A 25088-nucleotide genomic window follows, 5' to 3' on the forward strand; every position below is an offset into this window, starting at 1 on the left:
GATGGCATGTCAATCTCACGCTTGCAGAATCTACAGAAGCAATTTTAGGGCGCAGGTCTTACATGCTATAGCAAGGCGGTGAAGAAAAGTCCAGAAAGGACACGTGCCAGAGTATCGCTCCCTCCATTCATCTCTCATGCTCTAATATGTTTTTTCGATAGGGGGGACCTATTTGCATAATGCGTTCCTATTACTTTGGACGAGCTTTTAATAATTAATGTACTATACACAACTCTATTGGCAGAGGATACCGGGAGCGATGTCCGCCGTTGGATGGGATGCGCGTGGGCGGCCAGGATGTCTCCATACATTCAAAGCGGCATCAAGAGCATGATAATCGAACACAGTGAGAAAGATGCTCATGCTCCATCTCCATCTCCATCACTCTCGTGTTAGCTCAGCACTGCTTGAAGCTGTTTGCCTGCCCAAGAGTCGTCTCTCCTCTACTTTTTCAGTTCATGCACGCTTTTTTCTCGACAAGCATGCATGCAAGAATCGGATTCTTTTAGATCAGACAGGTACTTTCTTCAACCTGCTCAAGGTTCGTGTTTGCAGGTTTCGCTCTTCGTACGGTTTGTGGTCATGAATTCGATCAAGAGCTCTCCGATTTTTGATTGCATTCCACGTCTCCATCTCCATAATTGTGCGCCCCTCAAATTTTAACTCCGCTTCTCTTTGAATTTTAACTTCAGAGCTCGAGCGGATCGCATCGTTGAAACATTTCTGCCCGTCTGATTACCAGTATGGGTCTTGCCAAGCTGGCCGTTTGTGACGCAGCCATCACCTTCTTATGGGTCGTTTATATCGCCTTCATGCGGCCTGCTGCAGTGTTTATTGCTTCTTCTTTTGACCTGAAAGGATATGAGTTTCCCCTCACTGTCGGGCTGCTGGCCTTGAATATATTCCTGTTTGGTTGGCTTGGGGCGTCTTTGGGAGGGGCGCTGTGGAATCCTACTCCAGTTCTTGCATTTTACTCTGTTGGCGTGAGCAAGGATTCAGTGTTCTCTATGGCAATCCGATTCCCAGCCCAGGTCTGTCGACATTTTATTTTTAAGTCTATTAGCATTACCTTCTTTGTTTACGTCTGCTTCAATATCACTGAATCTCGGGATTCTATTTCCCGGAAAATTAGTCATTTGAAAGCACATGAAACCTGGTTGATGTTTGGATAATTACTGAAGGTGATGATTAGTTACAGTAGGTTTATCTTCTTTTTGTTCAAATCACACGGCTTTGTCTTGCACTTTCCATTTTGTAACAGTAGCAAAATGCCGTCCTAATGTTGTGGCCTGTGTGAAGGCAGCAACACTCTTAATATTGAGGGGATATCGTTGTCATGCCATTGTTGCTCCTCTGCACTAAGTAGCTTGCCAAAGCATTCATCTTTGATGAATCTGGTTGCTTCTTTTCTTGCTCTGTCCCTGCCTGACTATGGTGTTGTGGAGTCAGATTTGCTAACTAAGTTCTTTTTGTTTCTATTTTTCTCATGTACTCTTAATTTTATTTAAAGTCGATTACAAACTCCCTTTTTTCCTTTGTTCTTTTGCTTGATTCATAAAATTGAACGTTTGGATATATTCTAGCCTTATGAAGGTATATGTTAATCATTTCTGTCGAACTAGGAAAGCTTGCTCTTGTGAAAGGGAGGTTGGGTGGGAAAGAAGAGAAGGTAGGGTGGGTGGGCAAGAAGAGGAGGGCGGGCGCAAGAAGAGTCTGCTCCAGTGATGCCTCCTTGAGAAGATCTCCCAACTGTACACATGTAACAGGAAGAGAGCCTAACTCACTCTCTATCCTGCTCACTACTATCTGAACTGATAGAATAATGCACTCAAAACACAAGTGGAACTTGAACTTTGAAGGGACTAAGTACTGTATGGAGGGGATGAACCCTCACTACAAAAGAGGAATGGAGCTAGTGTGTAGAGGGACCAAACCCTCCCTGCTGAACTGAGTGCTGAAGGAGGAAAGGGACTGCTCTGATGCAGAACGCTAACTGCAGCTGCTGTCCGGACTGAACCGGGCCTGTAGATGGAACCTGTAGATGCCCAGGATGGGGGCAGATCTGCTGCTGACCTGAACTGCTGCTGATCCCTGTAGGCTGCTGAGGACTGAAGCCCAAACTGTCCTGGAAGTGGATGAAGAATGAGGCTAAGGGGGCTGCGTTATATAGGCTTTTAGGGCAGATTGATCGACCCTGGTGGGCTGGTCAATGCCTGACAGTTGACCACGTCAGTCAAAATTCAACGTTGGCAAAAAAGTCAACGCATTGAGTTTTTGACAAGAAAGTCAAGCCTGCATTTTTTACCTGTGCTGTCTTCGGAGGGTGCCTGGCTGTATTTGTTGGCGTTGCAGCTTGTAGGCAACATGCCACGGGTTGTGGATGCCCGTGACATCTCCTTCTCTTGAAATTCGATCTAGTGTTTGGAGAGAGCCACCTGAGATACTGAAGGGCGTAAATAACTTGTAAAAAGGACTTCTGCAACATCCATTTACGTGGCTCATGGTTCCTGATCTGATGGAAGTGAATACGTGGCTCATGAGTCATGTCCTGACGGAACTGAATCCAACACTCTTCCTCAACTTTTGGTAAGGATACTTACTGCAGGGTAATGACCCAAGAAGATGCTCAATGTGATTATATTCTGTGCATATTGGTGATAGGGACGAGGGACGGAGGAAGATTCATCGTGAGGGAGACATCCTGGTCCTGCTGTAGTACTATCTTGTTGGGTCGTGACTCTCGAGCCCTCTAAACTACTGAAATCAAAGGTCAAGGTGGAACACCTCTAAGCCAAGAAATGAACTTGGATCCATGGCCTGGGATCTTGACATCCAAGCCTTGGTTCTGATAATCTAGTCGAACTTCAAACAGGCCCAACCATCATGTCCCCAAGATGATATCGGCTGCCTGTGTAGGTGGGACCTTGAGTGGCCGATTGTCTACCCACCTTGAGATCTTCAGAGTGGCTGAAGAGACCTGCATGTTGCTCTCTATCTGCTGCCTCGAAAATGCGCCATTCCTCAAGGCAATGGAATCGGTCGGCGTAAGAGCAACTGGGCCTTCTTAGCTGCTTTGGTGGAAAGGATGTCCTTGGAGCTTCCCGAATCTGCAAGGATGAGGATCTTTTGACCACCAATCTGGCCATAAAACTGAAACACGTTGAGACACTGACGAGGCCTTCCCTTCTGCTTATCTTCAAGCTAGTCGATGACCAATGAGGCTGTCCACATAGGAGTTGAAGTTGCTCGAAGCTTCTAGTAGTGTGGGCAATCTTCTTTCTTGTGACCTGTAGCATGATAATGGAAGCATCGGCTCTCTTTGGCATAGGTTGCTCGTGTTGCTGCATCCAAGTACCCACCATAGCTGGTGCTATCCTTAGTCTTCCAGCTCTTCTTCTATTGCCCATTCCCACCATCACTTGGCGTGGAATCTTGGGACTTCTTACTGTTGACCTGCTTGGATCCTTCACCCTTGTGCATGAGCTTGAAATTCCGAGCAAGCTCATATGTACTCTCACAATCCCGTGGCCTGAAACTACGAACATACTACTGGATGTCTGAACGCAGCCCATGGAGAAACTTGCTCAGCCTCTGATTTCCTCCAATCGCAACCATATGAACACCTGAGTGAAGTTGGTGTAACCATTCACCATCTCTGTGTCCCCCTGGCGTAGCTCATAGAACTGACTCTGAAGCTGTCCAAGTATTGAGGTGGTAGGAACTGTTCTCTAATATCTTTCATGAACTCCGTCCGTCCATAAAGAGGTATCTCCTCATCTGCATCATAGTGGTCCTACCACCACTTGAGCCCACCAAGTGACCGCCTTGCTTGTGAGGTGTATTGATGCTAGAACTCACCGCTCGTTGTCGTTCGTAGTCAAGACTAAAGTTTCTTGCTTACCGTTGTACTGAATAAAGTTGAGCTTCATAGGTGACGGGATGTTGGACTCCCTTCCTTCCTCTCCATGTGGTTGGAGTAGAGAAATGAGGAGTTGCCAATCGTGTTCTTTCTTCTCCTCCCAAGCAGTACACTCCTGTTCTTCCTTCTCCCAAGCGGTATGCTCTCTGAGCTCTCTGGCCTCTCGAGCCTCGCAGTCTCTGGCCGACTGTGCCTGATCTTGATGTTCCTTGGCTTCCTAGGCCTTGAGCTGTCAGAGCTCCTTGGCATCTTGAGCCTCACGATCTCCGCGTTATTTTGATTCAAGAGCCTCTCAATCTCAGAGTTCTTTTGCTTACAAAGCCTCATGATCGCGTTATTCTTTCGCCTCCCAAGCTGCTCTCTTGTGGTCTCTGGTGGTCCCGCCTCTCCTAGAGCTGAACCATGCAGTTAAAGACCCTCGGACTTTTGCTACTGCATTTGCATCGTAGTCTGCATCATGGCCATCATGGCAGACATCGGAGCCTCTGCAGGATTATGTGGTGGTGGACCCTGGGAAAACAAACCCCTCATCCCCACCATTGTTGGACTTCTCACTTGTACTCATGGTGTCCTTTCCAGATCTTGTCCATACCATAAAACAATGGGGCTGTCACTAAACTAACCCTCCTTATCTCAGGAAAGAAAATTTGGAGCTCTGATACCAATGTAACAGGGAGATAGCCTAACTCGCTTTCTCTCCTGCTCACTGCTATCTGAACTGATAGAATAATGCACTCAAAACAGAAGTGGAAGTGTGGAGAGAGTGTGAGAATCAGAGGGAGGAATACAATGGGCCTCCAAAGAGGAAAATAATACTGAAATAATGTCTGGCCAAATCCTTCCTGCTGAATGGAGCTAATGTATAGAGGGACCAAATCCTTCCTGCTGAACTGAGTGCTGAAGAAGGAAAGGGACTGCTCTGATGCAGAACCCTAACTGCATCTACTGTATTGATTGAACCGGGCCTGTAAATGGAACTTGTAGATGCCCAGGATGGGGGCAGTGTTAGAAAATAGGAGGGAATGAATCACTCAAACTTCCACCCAAGATCTCTCCAACTCTTACACACTCAACTCAGATAGATGATCACAGATGCAAGTAACACACACTCAGAAATAAATGTAGACGGAGAGAGAGAGAGAGTATATTCATCCACCGGATGGTGGGCAGAAAATAACTCCAAGGGAGCAGTACAAAACACAGCAGAGTGCTGGAGAAAACTGATGGACTCTCTCTCACACAAACTGCCCCAGATCTGAGTGCTGAACACAGCCTTCGAGAGGGGCTTTCAGTTTCGCACTGGATGCTGGGCTGAATGGAGAAGTGGGCCTTTTATAGGCTCTGCCCAGGCCCCTTCAGATGACCGACCAGCAGGGTCAGTACCCTGTCTGGTGGCCGACCACATGGGCCTCATAAACTGACCAGGGTTGGCCCTGGTCAGTGGCCCTGGTTGGGCCGACTTGGCCAGCCACAGGCCCTTATATAAGGTCGCCCTGGGCAGCCAGTCAGTGCTGCTCCTGGTGCCTCCATGTGAGGCCTAGAGCCCCTTTTATTCCTGCTGTTGCAGACTGCGACCAGCCCATGTGCTGGTCGCCTATATTTGCCATGGTATCCTCCCTCCGGTTCTGGCCTGAGTCTCTCTCCCAGCCCTCCTACCTCTCACTGCCCCTTGTCCCCTCAAATCGGGGGCTCACAGGTGGGCACAGTGAGAATCTAACACCCCCCTCAATGTCACAACTATGGGCCAATCCCCATACGTTTGATGAGGTGCTCCATTTGTTCTCGAGGGAGTGCCTTCGTGAAGAGGTCGGACAAGTTGTCGGTGGTCGGGCAGTACATGAGCTCGATCACATCGTCGATGATGAGTTCTCGAACAAAGTGGTAATGAACTTCAATGTGCTTGGTCCGCGCATGGTACAATGGATTCTTGGCAATGGCTATGCAAAACTCTGATTGTCGCACATCAGCACTGTTGCGGTCTCCTGACACACGTCCATGTCTTCCAGAATCCACCTCAACCACAGTGTCTCACAAGCTGCTGTACACACGGCTCTGTACTCTGCGTCTGTAGATGAAAGGGCCACTGTGGGTTGCTTCTTACTCAGCCAAGAGATGGCACCAGATGCAAGTAAGAAGCAATACCCTGTTGTTGATCTTCTGGTGTCAACATCACCCGCCCAATCACTGTCATAGAACCCGCCTAGTTCGATGCCTTTGGTATAGATGATCCCATAGGTGCAAGTACCCTTTAGATACCTTAGCACGTGTAAACCTGCATCCCAATGTTTCTTCCTGGGAGAAGCAGAGAACTGGCATAATAGTCGAACTGCATAACGAATATCAGGTCGAGTATTGGTAAGGTAAAGCAAACTTCCTACCAATTGTCAATACAAAGGAGTATCGACCGGCTGGGATGTGTCGTGAACACTTAGCTTGAGCCCGACCTCCATGGGAGTTACTGCTATCCTACAATCCTCCATTTGAAATCTCTTCAGAAGTTCTTTGCAATATTTCTCCTCTGAAATGAAGATCCTGTCTTTGGCGTGCTTTACTTCTATCCCAAGGAAGTAGTGTAATAACCCAAGGTCAGTCATCTCAAACTCAGACATGAGTAGCTCCTTGACATGAGAAATCTTCTTGACATGGTCACCTGTCAAGATAAGATCATCAACATAGAGGATGAGTGCCAATCGCAACCCCTTCTTCCATTAAGGAATGCGGACTTCACGTCCATTTGAAAAATAGGCCACTGGAATTGGGCAGCAAGGGCAATCACTGTCCGGATAGTAACCATGCGAGCTGTGGGAGCAAAAGTTTCATCAAAATCCATGCCTTCAGTTTGAGCAAAACCTTTGACCACTAACCTTACTTTGTACTTATCCAAGTTGCCGTCTGATTTGTATTTAAGTTTGTATACCCACTTAGTGCTGATGACTTTCCGTCGCGGGGGCCTGGCCACTAAGTCCCAGGTATTGTTCTTTAGGATAGCATCCATCTCTACCTGCATGGCAGCCTGCCATTCTGGATTTGTCCTTCGCCTCCTCGAAGGTCCTTGGCTCTTCAAGCTAAGCCACCAACACAAAATTCACGGATGGGATCTTTTGAAGACGTTGGGACTGACGCAATCCGGAACTGCTACTTGTAGGATCCTGTAGGATAGAATAGATGCATCTTGCAAGAGGTGTGAGAGCACAATGAAAGAAAGATGGTAGATCTCTATTATGATTGTGAGAGAGAGGACTCTCTCTTATAGAAAGGGGGAGAAGGTAATACCTTCCCTACATAGTGGCAATCAGCCCCTACATCAGTGGGAATCAATCCCTACATCAGTGGGATTGCCTTTGTCTTACATCATCACTTACACTAGACACATCATAGCACTTGATGTGCCTTTACAACACACACAAACACACATGTGACTCCCCTAGATGCACACATGCACCATAGAGCAAGCCCTTGATCATACTTATCCCAACAAACCCCCCCTCAAGGGGTTGCCTCTTGCAGTGTCAAGGATACATCTAGTCTCATAGTTTCTCAAGCCATCTCATGGTGGTCAAGGATTAATCTATGGCTAGGATCTCATGCTAGCAAGGGTTCCCAAGGGTGTGAGGTTCACAGAAATGGGATAGTCAAAACACATATCACATGGCCTACATCATATGGTGACCAGAGGTGATTTACATAACATATTCTTTTTGGAGTACTACTCCAGGCAGAGAACTTCAAAATTTGACCAAGTGATGATAAACAAAAAAGACAAAGTGCCTAAAAAGCATAGTCTTCATCATGTGGAGACTCATCACAAATGAAAGTAGATTGGCAGTTTCTGACTTTGTAGTTTCTTCCTTTAGCTTTACAATACTTTTCATGGTGATTGTTTTGCCACAATGTTTGCATGGATTGATCTTGAAGCAATCTTTTGAGCGGTGATTAGTCTTCCCACAATGTTTGCAAGGTGAAGACTTGCCCTTCTGAATTTTTATGGCATAGGCTGTGTCATTGCCTCTCTGGTAGGCTGTGTCATTGCCTCTCCGGAGTTCCATGTGCCTTTCTTCTTCTTGAAGAGCAGTAATAAGACCTTCAAGAGTAGGATTAGGAAGATTTTTCAGAGTGGTAACAACATGATCATAATCTTCAGGCATACTTTTGAGCAATACTGCCATTGCATCATCTGTAGTGATTGGAGAGTTGATAGAAGCAAGTTGAGTCATGAGACTCCGCATGTAATTGACATGGGCAGCCAAGGGAGTGTCACTAACCATCTTCAATTCAAAGAAAGCAATCTTAAGTGACAATTTTGAGATGTGAGAGCTAGCACCAAAAATAATGTCATTGCCAAGCTTCAGAAGGAGACTCTAAATCAGAGATGTGATGAATATAGTCATCTCCTAAGCCAAGAGCAATGATGCCATAGGCTTTCTCCTCTCTAGCAGGATCTCTTGCTGGGCGTGTCGGCGGAGCTGAGGATTCTCCAGCATTAGAGGCTGTTGAAGAAGAAGTTGAAGCCGGTTTGACAAGCCCCCAGAGGTTTTCCCTCATCAATGCAAACTTAATCTTCATCTGCCATGTGTGAAAGCCTTTACCATTGAACTTATCCATATTCAAGATGGTAGCCATGAGAGGGTCTAAAACCCAAAATGGGCAGTGTCTACCCTCTTACAAGGCTAGAAAGAGTTGAAGAGCTTCAAAATACAAGCATTTAGAGTAGCAAAGGCTTGCAACCAAATTCCATACTACAAAACATAATGGAAATGATGCTTTCATTTGCATGCTTCATAGAGGTGGCTAAATGAAAGCATTCCAAGCAAATCCAGGTGTAGCAACTTAAAGCAAAGCTGTAGCCACAGTTGTACTGAAGCTATTCAACACTTTAAAACATCAGAAATGCTAAAGTAGCATCTAATGTAGCATCAAACTCTCAACATTGTCAAAACTGTCCAAAACAGAGACCAGAACTTGGAGGGTGCAATTCTCACAGCTCATAGCTCTATTCAAGGGGATTTTTATGCAGGAAGAAGGGACTTATACCAGAGAAGGGCTACCAGCAAGGAGGGGCGCAATGTTGCGTCAGGTCACCATAGCCAAGCTTGAGAAGACCGACTGGTTTTTCGTCTGTTGACCGACTGGTTTTTCGTCTGTTGCGCCTCCATTCCTTGTCCAAATGAGCTCAGATTTCAGCAGCAGCTTGCCCTTAGTGTCGTCCAGCACGGGCTCAGAGGAATTTGCAGATAGGTAGGTACAGAGGCGGAATTGCACGAAAGTTCGTCGAGGAGTGTGAGTGTTGGCATTGCGCATACAGACGAAATTTCCCTAAATACTTGCAGCTGGAAGTTCGCTCATACGTGAGGAGTTTGCAGCTCAAAGGGTTTGGGCAATGGTCGTTTGTAGGCAGAGAAAATAGAGCTCTCAAAGATTTGGGGAAGAAGAGGAAAATGGAGAAGATGAAGAAACTTGTAGTTTATGCTAGAGATAGCATCTAATGCTAGGCTAGGCTAGATCTAGAACCTAGAGCTCTGATACCAAATGTAGGATCCCGTAGGATAGAATAGATGCATCTTGCAAGAGGTGTGAGAGCACAATGAAAGAAAGATGGTAGATCTCTATTATGATTGAGAGAGAGAGGACTCTCTCTTATAGAAAGGGGGAGAAGGTAATACCTTCCCTACATAGTGGCAATCAGCCCCTACATCAGTGGGAATCAATCCCTACATCAGTGGGATTGCCTGTCTTACATCATCACTTAGGTCACACACTAGACACATCATAGCACTTGATGTGCCTTTACAACACACACAAACACACATGTGACTCCCCTAGATGCACACATGCACCATAGAGCAAGCCCTTGATCATACTTACCCCAACACTACTCTCAAGTATTTCGGTGACCCAAGAGTCTTCCAATGTTCTTAGGTACCATTGGGGCAACCTCTTCTGCTTCTCAGTGGGAGGAGGAACTGAAACTGCTTCTGGAACAGCGTGCTCTTCCTCAGTACCTTGTGGAACATTAGCTTCTGATTTCGCCACCTCTTGGATGGTCAACCCGGGGCGGGGTGGGTTCGGGGGTTGAACAATCTCCTCCTCCTCAATCTGAGGCTCCTCCTAGGGTTCAAGTTCCTTTTCCTCGAAGACAACATCCCGACTGATAAGGATCTGCGTCTTTACTGGGTCGAAGAGTTGATAGGCCTTGGATTCTTCGCTATACCCAACAAAGATACATTTTCTGCTCCGAGAATCAAGCTTGTTCCTGTCTTCCTTGTGTACATGCACCCATGCGTTAGAACCAAAAATGCGAAGATGAGTGAGAGAGGGCTTCTTACCATAAAATGCCTCATATGGAGTCTTGTCCTTGACGGCCTTCGTCTTGGTCCTGTTGAGAATGTGTACGGCTGTATTGATAGCTTCACTCCAATAGGCTTTAGAAAGGTTCCTGTCTCGGAGCATAGCAAGCCCTGTCTCCGTGGTGGTTCTATGCTTCCTCTCAGCTACCCCGTTTTGCTGAGAAGTATGTGTTGTGGTGAGTTGTCGCTTGATCCCATGCTTGCGACAAAATGTGTTGAACTCATTTGTGGTTAATTCTCCCCCCCTGTCTGTACGGAGCGTCTTGACATCCTCCCTTGTCTCCTTTTCAACTCTGGCCTTCCAGTCCTTGAACTTCTCGAAAGCCTGTGACTTTTTAGCCAAACAATACACCCAGGTCATTCTACTGAAATCATCCACAAAGAGAAGTGCGTACCTGGATCCTACCCACGATGCTGTAGACATTGGGCCACAATCGGCATGAACCAACTCAAGTGGTTTGCTAGCCCGAAACGAGGCCTCTTGTGGGAACTTGTCCCTGTGCTGCTTGCTTTCTAGACAAGCCCTACCCTACAGACACCATCATTCCCTGTAATAGGTGGAAGTGCATCCACCATCTTCAATTTTGACATTTCAGCCAAGGTTCCATAGCTGACGTGACCGAAGCGCTCATGCCAAAGCTTGGACTTTCCGTTGTCTTCATGAACCAACATTAAACTGAGGCGGTAAAGTCCATTTTCTTCAACTCCTTGGGCCACCATCTGTCCATTTGCTTTGGATGTCACGGTGACCTTGCCGTCTTCAAAGAGAACTGACATGTTGTTCTTGTCCATCTGACTTACAGACAGTAAGTTCTTGCAAAGGTTGGGTACATAAAGTACTCCAGAGAGATTCTTCTCCTCACCTATGGTTGTAATGAAAGGAATGCTACCAATGCCCTTCACAGGACATGTCCGGCTATCCCCGATAGAAACTTTGGAATCCGGGTGTGTACTTTCCATGGTTTTGAACCAAGTCTTTCTGTTAGACATGTGCTTTGAAGCACTGCTGTCAACATACCAACCCTCTTTTCCTTAACTGACTGCATACGCTGAACAATGTTCACTGATTTAAAACAACTGCCCAGTTGTCACATTGGCAAAATCATTCTTAGGCTCTTCTTTGTTCCTGGCTTCTCTCTTCCGCTTCTGATTTGCCTTCTTCTTTCGGCAATTTGGCGGAGTGGCCAAGCTTTTCACAGTAAAAGCACTTCATTTTCTTCTTTGGGTCAGCGTCCTCTGACTTCTTGAACTCCTTTGGCTTGCCTTTTCCAGGCTTGTCTTTGGCCACTAATGCCTTCTCGTCGGTTTGCGTAAAGAGTTTCTCTCGAGCCTCCCCCTGAAGCAGGAGTGGGCCAAGCTCCTCAAAAGTGGTTGGCTTAGTCCGTTGACCCACAGTGACCGTAGTCACAAAACTTTTGAAACTCCGTGGCAACTTGTGGAGTGTGAGCAACGCCAATTGACTCGAGTCCACCTTCTGACCAACCGCTATGAGCTGGTTCGGCACGACTTTCACCTTTGTCAGATGGTCATGCACACTATCACCCTCATTCATATCAAGATTATAAAGTTGATGCTGAAGAGTAATGATACGGGCTGTATTATCGGTTTCATACAGCTCCTTCAGTATGGCCCACGCCTCTGAAGACGTCTCTGCCAACTGGATATGAGGAATCACAGCATCTGCCGTCGTGCCAACTAGCATTGCTAAGGCTTCCGTGCCAAATTGGATAGTTCGTCCCATCGAGCTTTTCAGCTTCACCAAAATTGGGAATGAATGAAGAAGGAAGATGACTGGAGGAGGAGGAAGGACGAGCAGTGGGTGTAGAGGCTTCTAAACGCTGATCCATCTCGGTGAATAGCAAACTGAAAAAAAACTGAAGCAAAAAAGATGTACTGACCTCCTATGCTAGCCTGAGCTGAAAACAGAATCGCCTTTCTGCCAAGGGACTCCTTCCTTCAGAGAGTGCTTTGATGAAGAAGAGTTGAGAGCCTATGGCTCTAATACCATGTCAGAAAATAGGAGGGAATGAATCACTCAAACCTCCACCCAAGATCTCTCCAACTCTTACACACTCAACTCAGATAGATGATCACAGATGCAAGTAACACACACTCAGAAATAAATGTAGACGGAGAGAGAGAGAGTATATTTATCCACCGGATGGTGGACAGAAAATAGCTCCAAGGGAGCAGTACAAAACACAGCAGAGTGCTGGAGAAAACTGATGGACTCTCTCTCTCACAAACTGCCCCAGATCTGAGTGCTGAACACAGCCTTGGAGAGGGGCTTTCAGTTTCGCACTGGATGCTGGGCTGAATGGAGAAGTGGGCCTTTTATAGGCTCTGCCCAGGCCCCTTCAGATGACCGACCAGCAGGGTCGGTACCCTATCTGGTGGCCAACCACATGGGCCTCATAAACCGACCAGGGTTGGCCCTGGTCGGTGGCCCTGGTTGGGCCGACTTGGCCAGCCACTGTTACGCTCTAGCCGGGTAGCATGACCTCGGAAGAATCAGTCGACATTTCCCTTAAAGGATGTATGTTTATAATATATCTGTTTGCGCTTCATGTAAATGATCGAGAGGAAATTAATGTCAGGGTCCTAGGTGAGGGCTGATAGCATTAGACTAGGTGGATCTAAGGCTAAGGGCCTAATGCGAGCAATGTGCCTAGGGGCATAGGAAATTAAAGTATCCCAAGAGAGGGGTGAAAAGATGCATTAGGAAAGGCCCTATGATGATGACATGTGGCATCTAGATCCATATAGGGAGATGGGGCTTGTTGGAGTTAGTGAGAGAAGGAGAATGAACCTTACGTGATTTTGCAGATTTCGATTTCTCTCAGAGCTCTCACGCTTCAACAGGATTTAGCTGGGAGGATATTATGTGGTGCTACTCCCGTGATCTGCTAAAGTAAGTAGGAAATGTATGTAACAGTTGGTATCAGAGCTCAGGTGGACGAGGGGATTACGTATGAAGAGGTTAGCGTTCAGGCTGGGCGGCAAGAGCGCACGGACGGCCGAATTCGCCAAGCTATGAAATTTATGACAGGCGGGGTCGACGGTAGTATTTGTGCAGTGCCAAGAGAGGGGTCGATGGCAGTCTTGCGGGATGGCCAATAGTGAAGCCCTTCGATGCGATAAGCGGTGTTGCGCATGAATCACAAGCGTGGGCGAATATTTGGGTCTCAGCATCGATGCTCTCCTGGCCTACGCAAATAACTTGGAATTAAAATTTAGCTCACTCCTACGGGAACCAGTGGATAGAGTAGCCGCCTTTCGCAAGCTGTTCTTCCGTTGGCTAATTCACAAAGAGATCGACCGGAACCTCCTGATCGCTATGAAGCTACATGGTTTACCAAAGGCACCATAGAACGGATTTGGTCCGGTCGATGAGCTGTCTACGTGACCTTGGAGGGCTATGGCTATGAGTCCGTTAGGGAAGCAGGTCGAAATTTATTACGAGCCAGTCAGCCACGTAGCCAGAGAGTGTAGGCGCGGGATATGCGATGGTTGATAAGCCACACAAATTTTGGGACGGTCGGTGAAAAAGCAAGAGTGAGAGAAATCACGATCTGATTGGGATTCCTTAACATCGAATTCATAGACCAGGGAGCACTTTACCCATTTTCCCCTTTGTTTTTGTCATTTCTGTTTTGTTAGAAACAGATTAGGTTTTCGTGGGTTGCCAGGTTGCATGAAGGAGAAGATGCCATAGATGTGTTAGTAGTTGTAGCAGACTTGGGAATTTTTTTTTGCTTCTTCAAAAAAAAAAAAAAAGATTTTGTGGACAGTCTTTGAGACTATGCCTGTGTGCTTCAGTCAGAGTTGATTTGCAGGAATTTCCCTAGTGTAGGAAAAAGCGGTATTTAGGTTATGCATGGGTCAAATGCCTAGTCAGGGTGCATGTGGGATTGCAGGTATTCCCTAGAATAGGGAATTGTGTCAGAGTGCCAGTACACTGAATTTTGTCATTTTGTAAATACAGTGTTCTAGCGGTGTTTATAAAAAAAATAAAAATAAATTCAAAACACCCATTGCCTGAATGGAAGCAGAAGAAGGAGCTTCCAGGATGGTCCGTGTAGAGTCAGGAGTCCGGTCGACTCAGCAGGTGTCGCGCCCAATAGTTCACACCTTATCTGGCAGGATTGCATTACTTGAGGATGCCTTGCATCAGTTATTAACGCAACAGTTACAGGCAAATGCAGGGCAGTCTGAACTTAGAAGAGTGATACACAGTATGTCTGCCAGACCTTGTCGAGATGAGAAAGGAAAGGCTTCAATGGAACCGGAGTCTAGTATCCATACGGTCGAGCCTAGGAAGACTAAAGTACCTAATATTGCCAATTATAGGCTGGAAAAGTATTCTGGTCTGATGAATGGCCGTAGTTTTGATGTCATTGATGTCATTGAGGCCTGGTTACACAAATGGGACGAGGCGTTCGCCATTTGTGAAATCAGAAATGATATCAAGAAAATCCGCGAGGCCACCCACATGTTTAGTGAGGCAGCGGATTGGTGGTGGATTAAACAACAGAAAGATGGTATTGCATTCACTACCTGGGAGGGGTTCAAAAGGGAATTTAGGAAACAATTCTTACCTCCTGACGAAGCATCCCGAGCTTGGGATCAGTATAGAAACCTTCGTCAGAGAAATTTGTTAGTGGCAGAATATACTGATAAGTTTTGAGAGAGCGTAATGAAGATTGATGAACCCCTACCTCAATAAATCCAAGTGAAAGATTTCATATTTGGATTGAATGATCGGATTAAAATGGAAGTTCGGGCTAAGTATGCGAACACGTTGGATGATGCAATAGCCATAGCCGTGAACTATGAAGATGCCAAGGGCAGCAGGCCAAGTGGGTTTGTGTAGGTCAGAACCTAGTATGGGTACCAGAAGAAATATGGGTTTAAGAAGAAGTGGATTAGTAAAGGGAGTGGTTCTCAGCCGAGTGGTCAAGCCAAGCAGGTGAAACCAGCTGAAACTCCTAAATCAAGTACCACCATTGGAGTGAAGAGGAAAGTAACACCAATGGCAGCAGCCCGGGCTTGGTCTAAGTCTCCCTCAAACCTAGAGCAAAGAGAAAAAACGAGGAGAGAAGGCTTGTGTTTTAGTTGCCTTCAGCCTCATCAGTGGAAGGATTGTCCACGAAATAAGGATCGTTGGATGGCTGAGATGGTAGTCTCAAAATGCGACGTGGAAATGGAGGGAAGTCCCAGAGCGGAACAGATGCAGATTCAGCTAGCGGGATCTTCTCAGAGGTCAGGACCTTGTTTGTTATGTGTGTCTGTTGCTAAGCTAGTAACGAGTGCACCTGATAACATCCTATCTAGGCCCGTAGCAACGGGGTATACAGCCTTTAATGATACGGAGTTAATTAAGATGAAAGGGCAAGTGGCCAATCATGATGTCATTGTGTTGTTTGACTCGGCGTCAACGCACAATGTGATTAACTCCAAGCTCGTGAAAAGGCTGAAGTTAAAGATTAGCCCATCTGACTATGCGTATACAATCAGGATGGCAGATGAAAGTTCAACTGAAATATGGGACCAAAGGGTTACCCAGTTGGAGCTTCGTATTCAGGACTATGCTGAGAAGCTTGATTTTAAAATGACTAAGCTTGCTCATGCAGATATAGCCCTGGGTATGGCGTGGCATTCTAGGAAGAATCCAGCCATTGATTGGAAAAAGCACGTATATCAATTCAAGATGAATGATGTGCTTTATGTCTTACGAGGTGAAAAAGATATACCTCAGGGACCGGATGGAAATCCGAAAAGCTCAAGAAGAGTTTTTATTCCTTTGTACAGCATCGGTAGAGCCGGTTGATGATTCTTCGGCTAGCACTGATGTTGCGCAAAGTGGTGAGATGGCCAAGATGGCTAATCTTATAGCAGAGGAGTTCTCTGAATGTTTCAGGGATGAGTTACCTTATGGGTTACCTCCAGAGCGGAATGTTCAACATAAGATTGAATTGATCCCGGGGGCAGAACCTGTAAATAGACCTCCCTATAGAATGAGTTTTACTGAAGAGGCGGAGGTGCATAGACAATTGGAAGAATACCTCAAGTTGGGGCAGATTCAACCAAGTTTCTCACCTTTTGCTTCGCTAGTGATATTAAAGAAGAAAAAGGATGATACGTTTCGCCTCTGTATAGATTACAGAGCATTGAATAATATCACTATTAAGCACAGGTATCCGATGGCTCGGATTGATGATTTGCTAGATGCATTACATGGAGCCGTGATTTTCAGCAAGATAGATCTTACGTGTGGCTACCATCAGATCCGGATTAGGACCGAGGATGTGCATATAACCGCTTTCAGAAGCAGGTTTGGTCATTATGAGTTTTTGGTAATGCCCTTCGGACTTACGAATGCTCCAGCTACATTCGTCATGCTTATGAACGATTTACTATGTCCGTATATCGGAAAGTTTGCAGTACATTTTATTGACGATATTCTAGTGTTCAGTAAAAGTATTATTGAGCATCGTGAACACTTAAGAATAGTGTTCAGTACTTTGAGGAAAGCCAGTCTTTATGTAAATAAAAAGAAAACTGTACTGTGTATGGTTAGGCTTGAATATTTGGGATTCATAATTACTCCAGAGGGGGTAGAAATGGATCCAAAGAAAGTGGCTGCGATACTGACTTGGCCAATCCCTCAGAGTCTGACTGCTTTGCGATCGTTCTTGGGATTTGTCCAATTTTATCGAAGGCATATCAAAGGATATTCCGAAATAGTATCGCCATTGACTGATCTGACCTGAGATAAAGTACCTTTTATATGGAGACAGAGTCAACAAGAAAGTTTTAACACCATAAAACAAGCTGTGGTCACAGGACCATTGTTAAAAATAGTTGATCCCCAGAAACCGTTGTTCCTGGAAACCGATGCAAGTGGCATTGCGGTAAGAGGAGTTCTCCTTCAAGAGGGAAGGCCAGTAGCCTTTGAAAGCAAGAAGCTTTCTCCCTCTCAGAGGAATTGGCCAACTCATGAGTTGGAGTGATATGCTGTTATCCATGCTTTGAAAACATGGAGGCATTATTTGTATGGTTCAGAGTTTTATGTGGATGTGGATCATGATACTCTGAAACATTTTTGTAAACAACTTGACTTGAGGGGCCGCCAAGCTAGGTGGGCAGAGCTCATGCATGAGTTTAATTTGACGATTCGGTACCGAAGAGGGAAGGATAATAAGGTTGCTGATGCGTTGTCTCGCATTATGCACAATATGAGTTTTACGGTATTAGAGAGTGCTCTAATGACCTAGATTAGAGAAACTCAAAAGGTGGACGAGTTTGTCCAAAGCTTATGGCCTAAAGCTCATGTGTCTAGACCCGGGGAAGAAAAGGATGATCTGGCATCGAGAAAAGGCCAAACATATGCAAGATATACCATAAGGGATGGTATGTTGAAAAGAAATGGCAAGGTTGTAGTACCTAGTTAGAATGATCTCAGGCAGAGAGTCATTCGACTGTGCCACGATAGCCCATGTGCGGGACATCCAGGAGTCGAGAAGACACATGATCTCGTGAAGCGAGATTTCTTTTGGCCAAAGATGAAAAAGCATATTCATGAATATGTGACACGGTGTTTTTTGTGTCAGGTAAGCAAGGCCGAGCGAGTGAAGCCACCTGGACTTTTACAGCCCTTAGAGATACCACTAAGTAAGTGGGAGAGCATTTCCATGGACTTTATTGTGGGGCTGCCTACGACACAAGGTGGATGTAACCTACTCGCTCATAAAAGACAGCAATTACAGCTCATAAAAGACAGCAATTACACTTTCATAAGCTCTCTCTCACTCCCTCTCTCTGTAGATGCACTACGGCCCAGGACAAAACGTCGGGCTGGACCCCCCCGAAGGTTTTCGAGTACACAGTTCAGCATAGAGCTGCCCATACAAAAATCCAAAAACGTGAATCCTTACAAGAGCTTCAAGCTCATTTCAAATTGGCAACATGTCACTTGTCTAAAATCTAGACTAAGTCCTATTACGTGCCACTAAGGGCCACTCTGGAGTCTTCAAAGCACTTGGTCACACGAACTGCCTCCTAGATGCTTGTCAGGCTCCCATAGCGCTTAGGAAAAAATAACTCTTCCTAGTACCTGCAACAATTAATTAAAGCGCACCACCATGGCACCCATTAATTGTTAGCGCTTTGCATGCAAATAACACACTGTGGACTAATTCTAGTCACGGTGGGCGTCCCCACTGAACACATGTGCATACCTAAACAAATATAAAAATATATATTTATTCTCTAGTTAACCGGAGTCAACACTCTTGATTATAATTAAGGAGCTTTGACCAAGGGTCGAGGCGCCTTAATTATAGCCAAGTCTCTCCAACCGAAGTTGGCACATCTTGGTTAACCGGGGTTAACCCTCTTGGCGCATGCCAAGTCTTGTTGACCGAAGTCAACACTCTCTGACCGTAGTCAGCTCTGTAGTTCTCTGGTTAACCGCAGTTAACCCTCTTGGTAATAAACCAAGTCTCCTTGACCGAAGTCAGGTTTACTTGAATAGAGTCAAGTATCTTTGACCATAGTCAATCCCTTGACCATTAAAAGAACTATTTGACCATAATTAACACATATAAAACACTTTAATTATGATCAAATAAATGGTCAACTGTACTTTGACTTAGGATATTTACATTGTGGTGACAGTGGATATGATTCTATCCTTGTGGTGGTTGATCGTCTAACCAAGATGGCTCACTTCATTCCGACTAGAGAGTCTGTTAGTGCCTTGCAAGTGGCGGATTTGTTTATTAGACATATATTTCGTCTGCATGGATTGCCTAGATCCATAGTGTCAGACAGAGATGTCAGATTTACCGGTCAATTTTGGACAGCGGTATTTGAGACACTAAGGACTGAGTTGGGAATGAGTAGTGGGGATCATCCTGAAACAGATGGTCAGATGGAGAGAGTCAACCAGATTTTAGAGGATATGTTGAGGGCATATGTGTCATTGAGGCAACATACATGAGACAAGTATCATACAAGGGGGCCCTATTTGTAGGGGGTAGAGCCCTGCTGACCTGACCGACTAAACCGACCTGTATGGTTGGTTAGAGAGAGAGAAAGAAAGAAAGAAAGTTTATTAAAGTCTTCGGGAGACCGTGAAGGTCTATGAGACTAAAGATAACTGATACAATGAGCATAACGGTGGTGGTCTCAAAATGGGCCAACCAACCGTTTCTACAAAAAAGAGGTTATGAAGGACTATGTGTCTAGTCCTGATACAAAAAATTTGTGTCTACCTCCAGATGATACAAAGAAGAAGAAGGGGGGGCACAAAAAAAACGGGGCAGAGGGAGGAGATACAGTATACATGTGCAGGTGGTGATCGTCAGAGACCAATCATAGAGGGGCCATCAAATGGGAAGTTGGAAAAAACCCTGCGATAGATGATTGGCCTGTGACGTCACGCGGCCTAGTCGAGCTCTGTCGTCGGGGGCGGCGGGTGGCCCTGTGGATGAGGGCAACGGTAACCCCAGTGGGGCGGGCCGAGAGCAGAGACAAGATGTCATGGACCTGGATGTGATAGTCTGTCCGCTGACGTAGCTGTCGTGGCTCTGGCTCTCGCTCACGTCCGCGTCGTCGGCTAGACTGAGAAGAGGTATCCTGTGACTGAAAGAAGTCAGTGATAGGCCGCTGGGTGTCCTCACGCTGTGTGTGCTGCTCGTGTCGTCGTGCTCGGAGAGAAGTATCTCGGTGGTGGGTCATTTCATGTAAGAAAGCGGCTAGGCACCGCTGATCCGGGAATTGTAGCATGTGTGGGAGGGAGCCGAATCCGTTGCGGATGAGGCAGTGGTATCGGCCTCGAATGGCATAATAGATAGGACATCTGAAAGCAAAATGCTCCTCCGACTCGATCTCCTGTAAGTCGCAAAGTGGGCAAAGGCGGTCCTCTCGCCGGATACCCTTTGCGCGTCCACTCTCGATCCGTAATCGGTGTGACGAGACCCTAAACTGACCGAGGGAGATCCGAAGCGCATGTTAGATGAAGTTGTGTGTAACCCGGAGGTGTGATGAAGCCCTCTTGTGAGATCTGGAGGCAGTGTCGACGGTAGAAGTCGAGCTTCACAGGAAGCTCGGAGTGAAGAAACCATGTCCGCCAGGTGTGGAGCTGGAGCAGATCCGCCCGAATGAGCCGGTTGATCTCCTGGTCCGTGGGGGAGAGAGGAGATGGTGAAGCGTCGAGGCTATACTGAAAAGGAGGCAACCGGTCTAAGTCGAGGCCCAGTCGGGTAAACCAACTGGAAAGACGACTATACCAGCATCGCTGGTCCCCATCAACGGCGGATAAGGCCATAGAGGAGAATAGGGCTAACCAAGGTAGGCGGAGGTGACCGTCAGTGGAGGAGCCAAAATCCCTGACTCTGTGGAGGTAGGTGATAGCCTGAAAAGCCTCATCAAGCTGTAGGGGTGAGGCGCCGAACTCTGCTAGAATGATCTGGTGTGTTACTGATGGTTTGCTACGGATCATCCGAGCAAACATCAGTATCTGCAGGCGCTCAACTCGAGCCCACTCTGTGTCTAAAAGGTCGACTCCCCACCAAGGGCTACCATACATGCCTGCTGGGCGGACCAAAGAATCAAAAAGGAGAGACTTGGTCCGCGGGTCCTGGAAGTGGGAGTGGTAGCACTGTCGCTCCAGCCTAGCAAGAGCGGCGTATCCCCGGCTGATCCTGGCCTACATGGCCGGGCGCATCGTGAAGATCGGGCCTGAGAAGACAACGCCCAAGTATGTGTAGGAGTCAACTATCTCAACAGGGTCGCCGGGGAAGAGGAACTGCTCTCGGTGCATAGCGGGTCTAGAAGTGTTGAAGATCATCACCTTGGTTTTCCCAAGGTTGACCTTCAAGTCATGTGTATCACAGAAGGCCTGAAGTCCATCCAAGTGTCACTGAAGACCAGTAGCAGAAGAGGATAGTAGTACTACATCGTCTGTGTATAGGAGAATCTGGATGGCAGTCTCCGCAAGAGAGCAGCCTGCACCTCCGAGTGTCCTGATGGTGGTCTCGAGCTCGTCGATGTAGAGGCCAAATAGAGTCGGTGACAAGGGACATCCTTGTTTGACTTCGATAGTGCTCGTGATCTCTGGGGTCCAGCTGGTGCCAATCCTGACCTGCCCCGTCACCCGCTCATAGAGAGCTACTACTGCCCAGATAATCACCGAGTCGTAGCCTAACTCCTGCAGACGTCTGATGAGTCGGGCGCGGGGAACGGTGTCGAATGCCTTGCGGAAATCCACAAAGCAACAATATACTCTCTGTCTCCTGTGTCTGGCCTCCTCAATGATCCCTCTAAGTGTAAAAATGTGATCGTAAGTCGAGTGATCCGTCCTGAAGCCGGCCTATCCGGAAGCCCTGAGCCCCTGTATCTCTGCGCGAGCACTGACCTCGCCATCTAACACTGATGCATAGATCTTGGACATAACATGTCCAACCATGATGGTCCTGTAATTCCATGGATCCATGGGATCTCCTGCTTTGTGGATGGGTATGATAGTGTTCAGGGTCCAGGCTCTGGGGAACCCTTGGCAGACAGCTTCATTGAACAGCGTTGCCAGGATGGGGGCTAGAGTTTTGATGCCATAGGCAACAAACTCTATGCATAGGCCCTCATGATCCTTAGCTCGACCATTATGAAGCTTATGCGCTGCGTGGGTGACTCCCTGGGTTGTAAAGAGGATACAAGAATTGGGGCGTGGGGTGGCTGAGAGGTCGGGAGAGGGCTGATCAGGGATTTCATAGAGTGTGCGTGCGTAGGTGTGCCAGAGGGAAGTGTTCGTGAGGGGGGAGGGGGATCGGCGTTCTAGGAATTTCCTCCAGAAATCCTTGGAGTTGCTACTAAACAGAATGTTCAGTAGTGTATCCTCATTCTGGCGCAGGAAGGCTAGCTTCTTGCGACGGACTAGTCGACGATAATCCCTGGTGAGAGAGAGAGAGAGAGAGAGAGAGAGAGGAAGGGGGGGGATGTTTCAAATCGAACAACAAACTTTCAAGAAAGCCACAATGAGGGAGAAAACAATTGCATGCAAAGCAATGAGAAAGTGACACACACCTCCTTCTCCTTCTCATCTCTCCCATCATAGTCCTCTATCCATTTCTTTGCCTCTTCTCTGTGTGTGAGATCGCCATCAGCAAAAAACTTCATTACCATGGAAGCTTAGAGCGAAGCTCCAATCCAAGCTTCACCTCGCCAGCCTTGCAATCCACTCCCTTCCTGGTTTTGGTCGCTCCGAAACTTACTTTGGTCAGGTTGGTTGACCGGACCTTGTTTAGGGTGTTGGCATGCATTTTTGGCCCAAACTTGGAATGTTTAATTGTTACTGCCCCAAATGTGGCCTTTTACCAAGCTTAATCCAACCCGTTTCTAGGCTTAACTTCAGCCTAACTTGCCCTATCAATGTGCCTTGGCAAAACTTCCAAACAACCTGCAAAAATGCAATGAGAAAGGACATCAATACTACACCTCTCTCTAGGTGGGCACACCCTAGAAGCCCTCGAATTACAGCAACCATCTGAACATGAAACCCTAGGGCTTTCCATGGAATCCACCCTCTTGTCAGTATCAACAACCACGCACGTGGAAGATTCCAAGCACTCCAATTTGTCCTTCACCTTCACAAAGTTTTATGACTCCCCGGTTGAAGAAGCAAGATTTGGGATGTGTTATTTGTCTCGTATAGATGCTTCAGAATGGCCCACGCCTTCACTAACGTGTCGGTCGTCTTGATGTGAGGAAGTACAGAGTCCGTTGTAGTCCCTATGGTCAATGCCAGGGCATGGGCATCTCTATCTTTCCATGCTTCGAGCTCCTCTCCATCTATTGGTATGAGTATCCTCCCCTTGTTGTCCACCACATCCTCCGGCTTCGCCTCCGTTCTTGTTGTCAATTTCCATAGTTTTTGAGCCACTAAATGACTCTGGATCTTCACTTTCTAGAGTCGGAGCCTGGCCGACAAGGCTTACTGTAGCCCTTGTTAGGCGTAGAGCTATGACCAAGAGACGTCACAGGGCTGCACCCGTGAGTGGCCGATAGCACTCTATCACTGATTTCATGCCTCCATTGCCTCATCCACCCTGATGTCCTGATGATGAGGATGATGATGATGATGAGATTGATATATAGTCGACCACCGACATCACTATGTTGTACCACTCTGCATTTTTTGCATTCTGCATTGGTGTGGATGCTCGTTTAGTAGCTCCACCCTCACAACTCGTTTGTACTAGGATTTTCACAATCTCATAGACCCACCGGTCTTCCGAAGAGTTTAATAAATTTCCTTTCTTTCTTTCTTTCTCCTCATTTGGGGGCTTACAGATGCGGAGGTGGCCTTTCCAACACCCCCTCTCACTGACACATCTCGGCCCAATGCCAACATGTCGATGACGTTGCCTCAGTAGCTCCCATGATGAAACTCTCTAGCACAATCCGGTGTCGATTTCGGTTCCTAGCTTTTCAACCAGTGGCTCCTGCTCCTCCAGATCTGGTCCTGCACAAGCAAACCATCCTCGTACATATGTCCATCCACGGTAGCACCCGTTGGCACCACCACCTTCAGTCACGTTCCTGCCTTTGCATTGCACCTCATCAAGCAGTGGTAAGATTTAGAATCACTTTAAAATTACATGGCTAGCCAAGGAAGGGAGAGCTGGAATTGAATACTAGAAGAAAGCTAGAACATTAGTGAGCTAAGAACAAGAAGCATTATGATATTAGAATTCTTTGCTAGGAAAGAAGCCTAGAACTTGGATATCTAAATAGGGTAAGGGCCTGGACATAAAGTGTGATGCAGTTCTGTGCTCTCAACAGATAGTTCATTTTGATAAAAGAACAGGAAATAAAAGAACTCCAAAGACAGGTTTAAATGCTGTCTTGATGAAAAGGGTATAACACTTTGTATTTGGAGTTTTAGAGCACCTTTCTGAAGCCTCTCTTTGCGGGAATGCTGATTGCTTAATTTCTGTGCTAAAATTCCTGCTGAAAGTTCTTATTACAGATAGATTCACAATGTTAACTCTCTAAGTTCTCATGTAAGAGAATTTGTTATTAAAGACTCGTTTGTACCTTTTGTAGACTGTGGGAGCTGTGGGAGGAATTTTAGCAGCAAAAAAACTGATGCCTCCATCATACAGTCATTTACTGCGTGGGCCTGAGCTGATGGTAGATTTCTATAGAGGAATAATGGCAGAATTTATTTTGACCTTCATAATCACTTTTGTTGTTCTAGTCGCAATCTTAAAGGGACCGAAGAGCCCATTCTTAAAGAACTGGGTAATCATACTGTCAACGGTCCCATTGATCTTACTTGGATCAGGCTACACAGGGCCAGCGATGAACCCTGTCAATGTAAGAGTTTTATTATCCCAACCTTTTCATACCCTGACAAACAGATAATATTATGATGTATGCTTGTTGTATTGAGAATATGCAGATGTTGGGTTGTTTATGTGTAGTACATGGAAAATTCATGTCCATGATGCCTTGTGGGTGGATACTTTTGCAGGCTTTTGGATGGGCTTATGCCAATGACAGCCATCGTAGTCTGGAGCATTTATTTGTCTATTGGCTTGCACCTCTAACTGGATCATTGGTCGCATCCTGGGTCTTCCAGCTGTTTTTTAGTCTGGAGAGGCCCAAGGAAAAAGCTGCCTGAGGCATTGTTCTGGGTCTAAATTCTCATAATTTTTAGATTGGACGATCAATCTGAGCACTACCTTGTAGCTTACATGCTTGATCATTGTAACTACCATTTATTTTTTATTTGCCATATTATATGGAAGTTTAGCAAA

At 46.4% G+C, this 25088-nt stretch overlaps 1 protein-coding gene across 1 annotated transcript; it reads left to right on the forward strand.

Annotated features, from left to right (window-relative positions):
• Positions 1 to 350: 350 nt before the first annotated feature.
• Positions 351 to 25088, forward strand: LOC147901421 (aquaporin SIP1-2-like). Its single transcript, XM_087376082.1, has 4 exons — positions 351 to 518; positions 693 to 1031; positions 24373 to 24645; positions 24803 to 25088. Exons 2-4 carry the CDS (start codon positions 744 to 746, stop codon positions 24950 to 24952), a joined length of 711 nt encoding a protein of 236 aa, XP_087232208.1. The 5' UTR covers positions 351 to 518; positions 693 to 743; the 3' UTR covers positions 24953 to 25088.

This window comes from Dipteris shenzhenensis, chromosome 6, assembly GCF_047967505.1.
Source record: "Dipteris shenzhenensis isolate YYH24624 ecotype China chromosome 6, Dip_SZ_1.0, whole genome shotgun sequence".
Classification (NCBI taxonomy): domain Eukaryota; kingdom Viridiplantae; phylum Streptophyta; class Polypodiopsida; order Gleicheniales; family Dipteridaceae; genus Dipteris; species Dipteris shenzhenensis.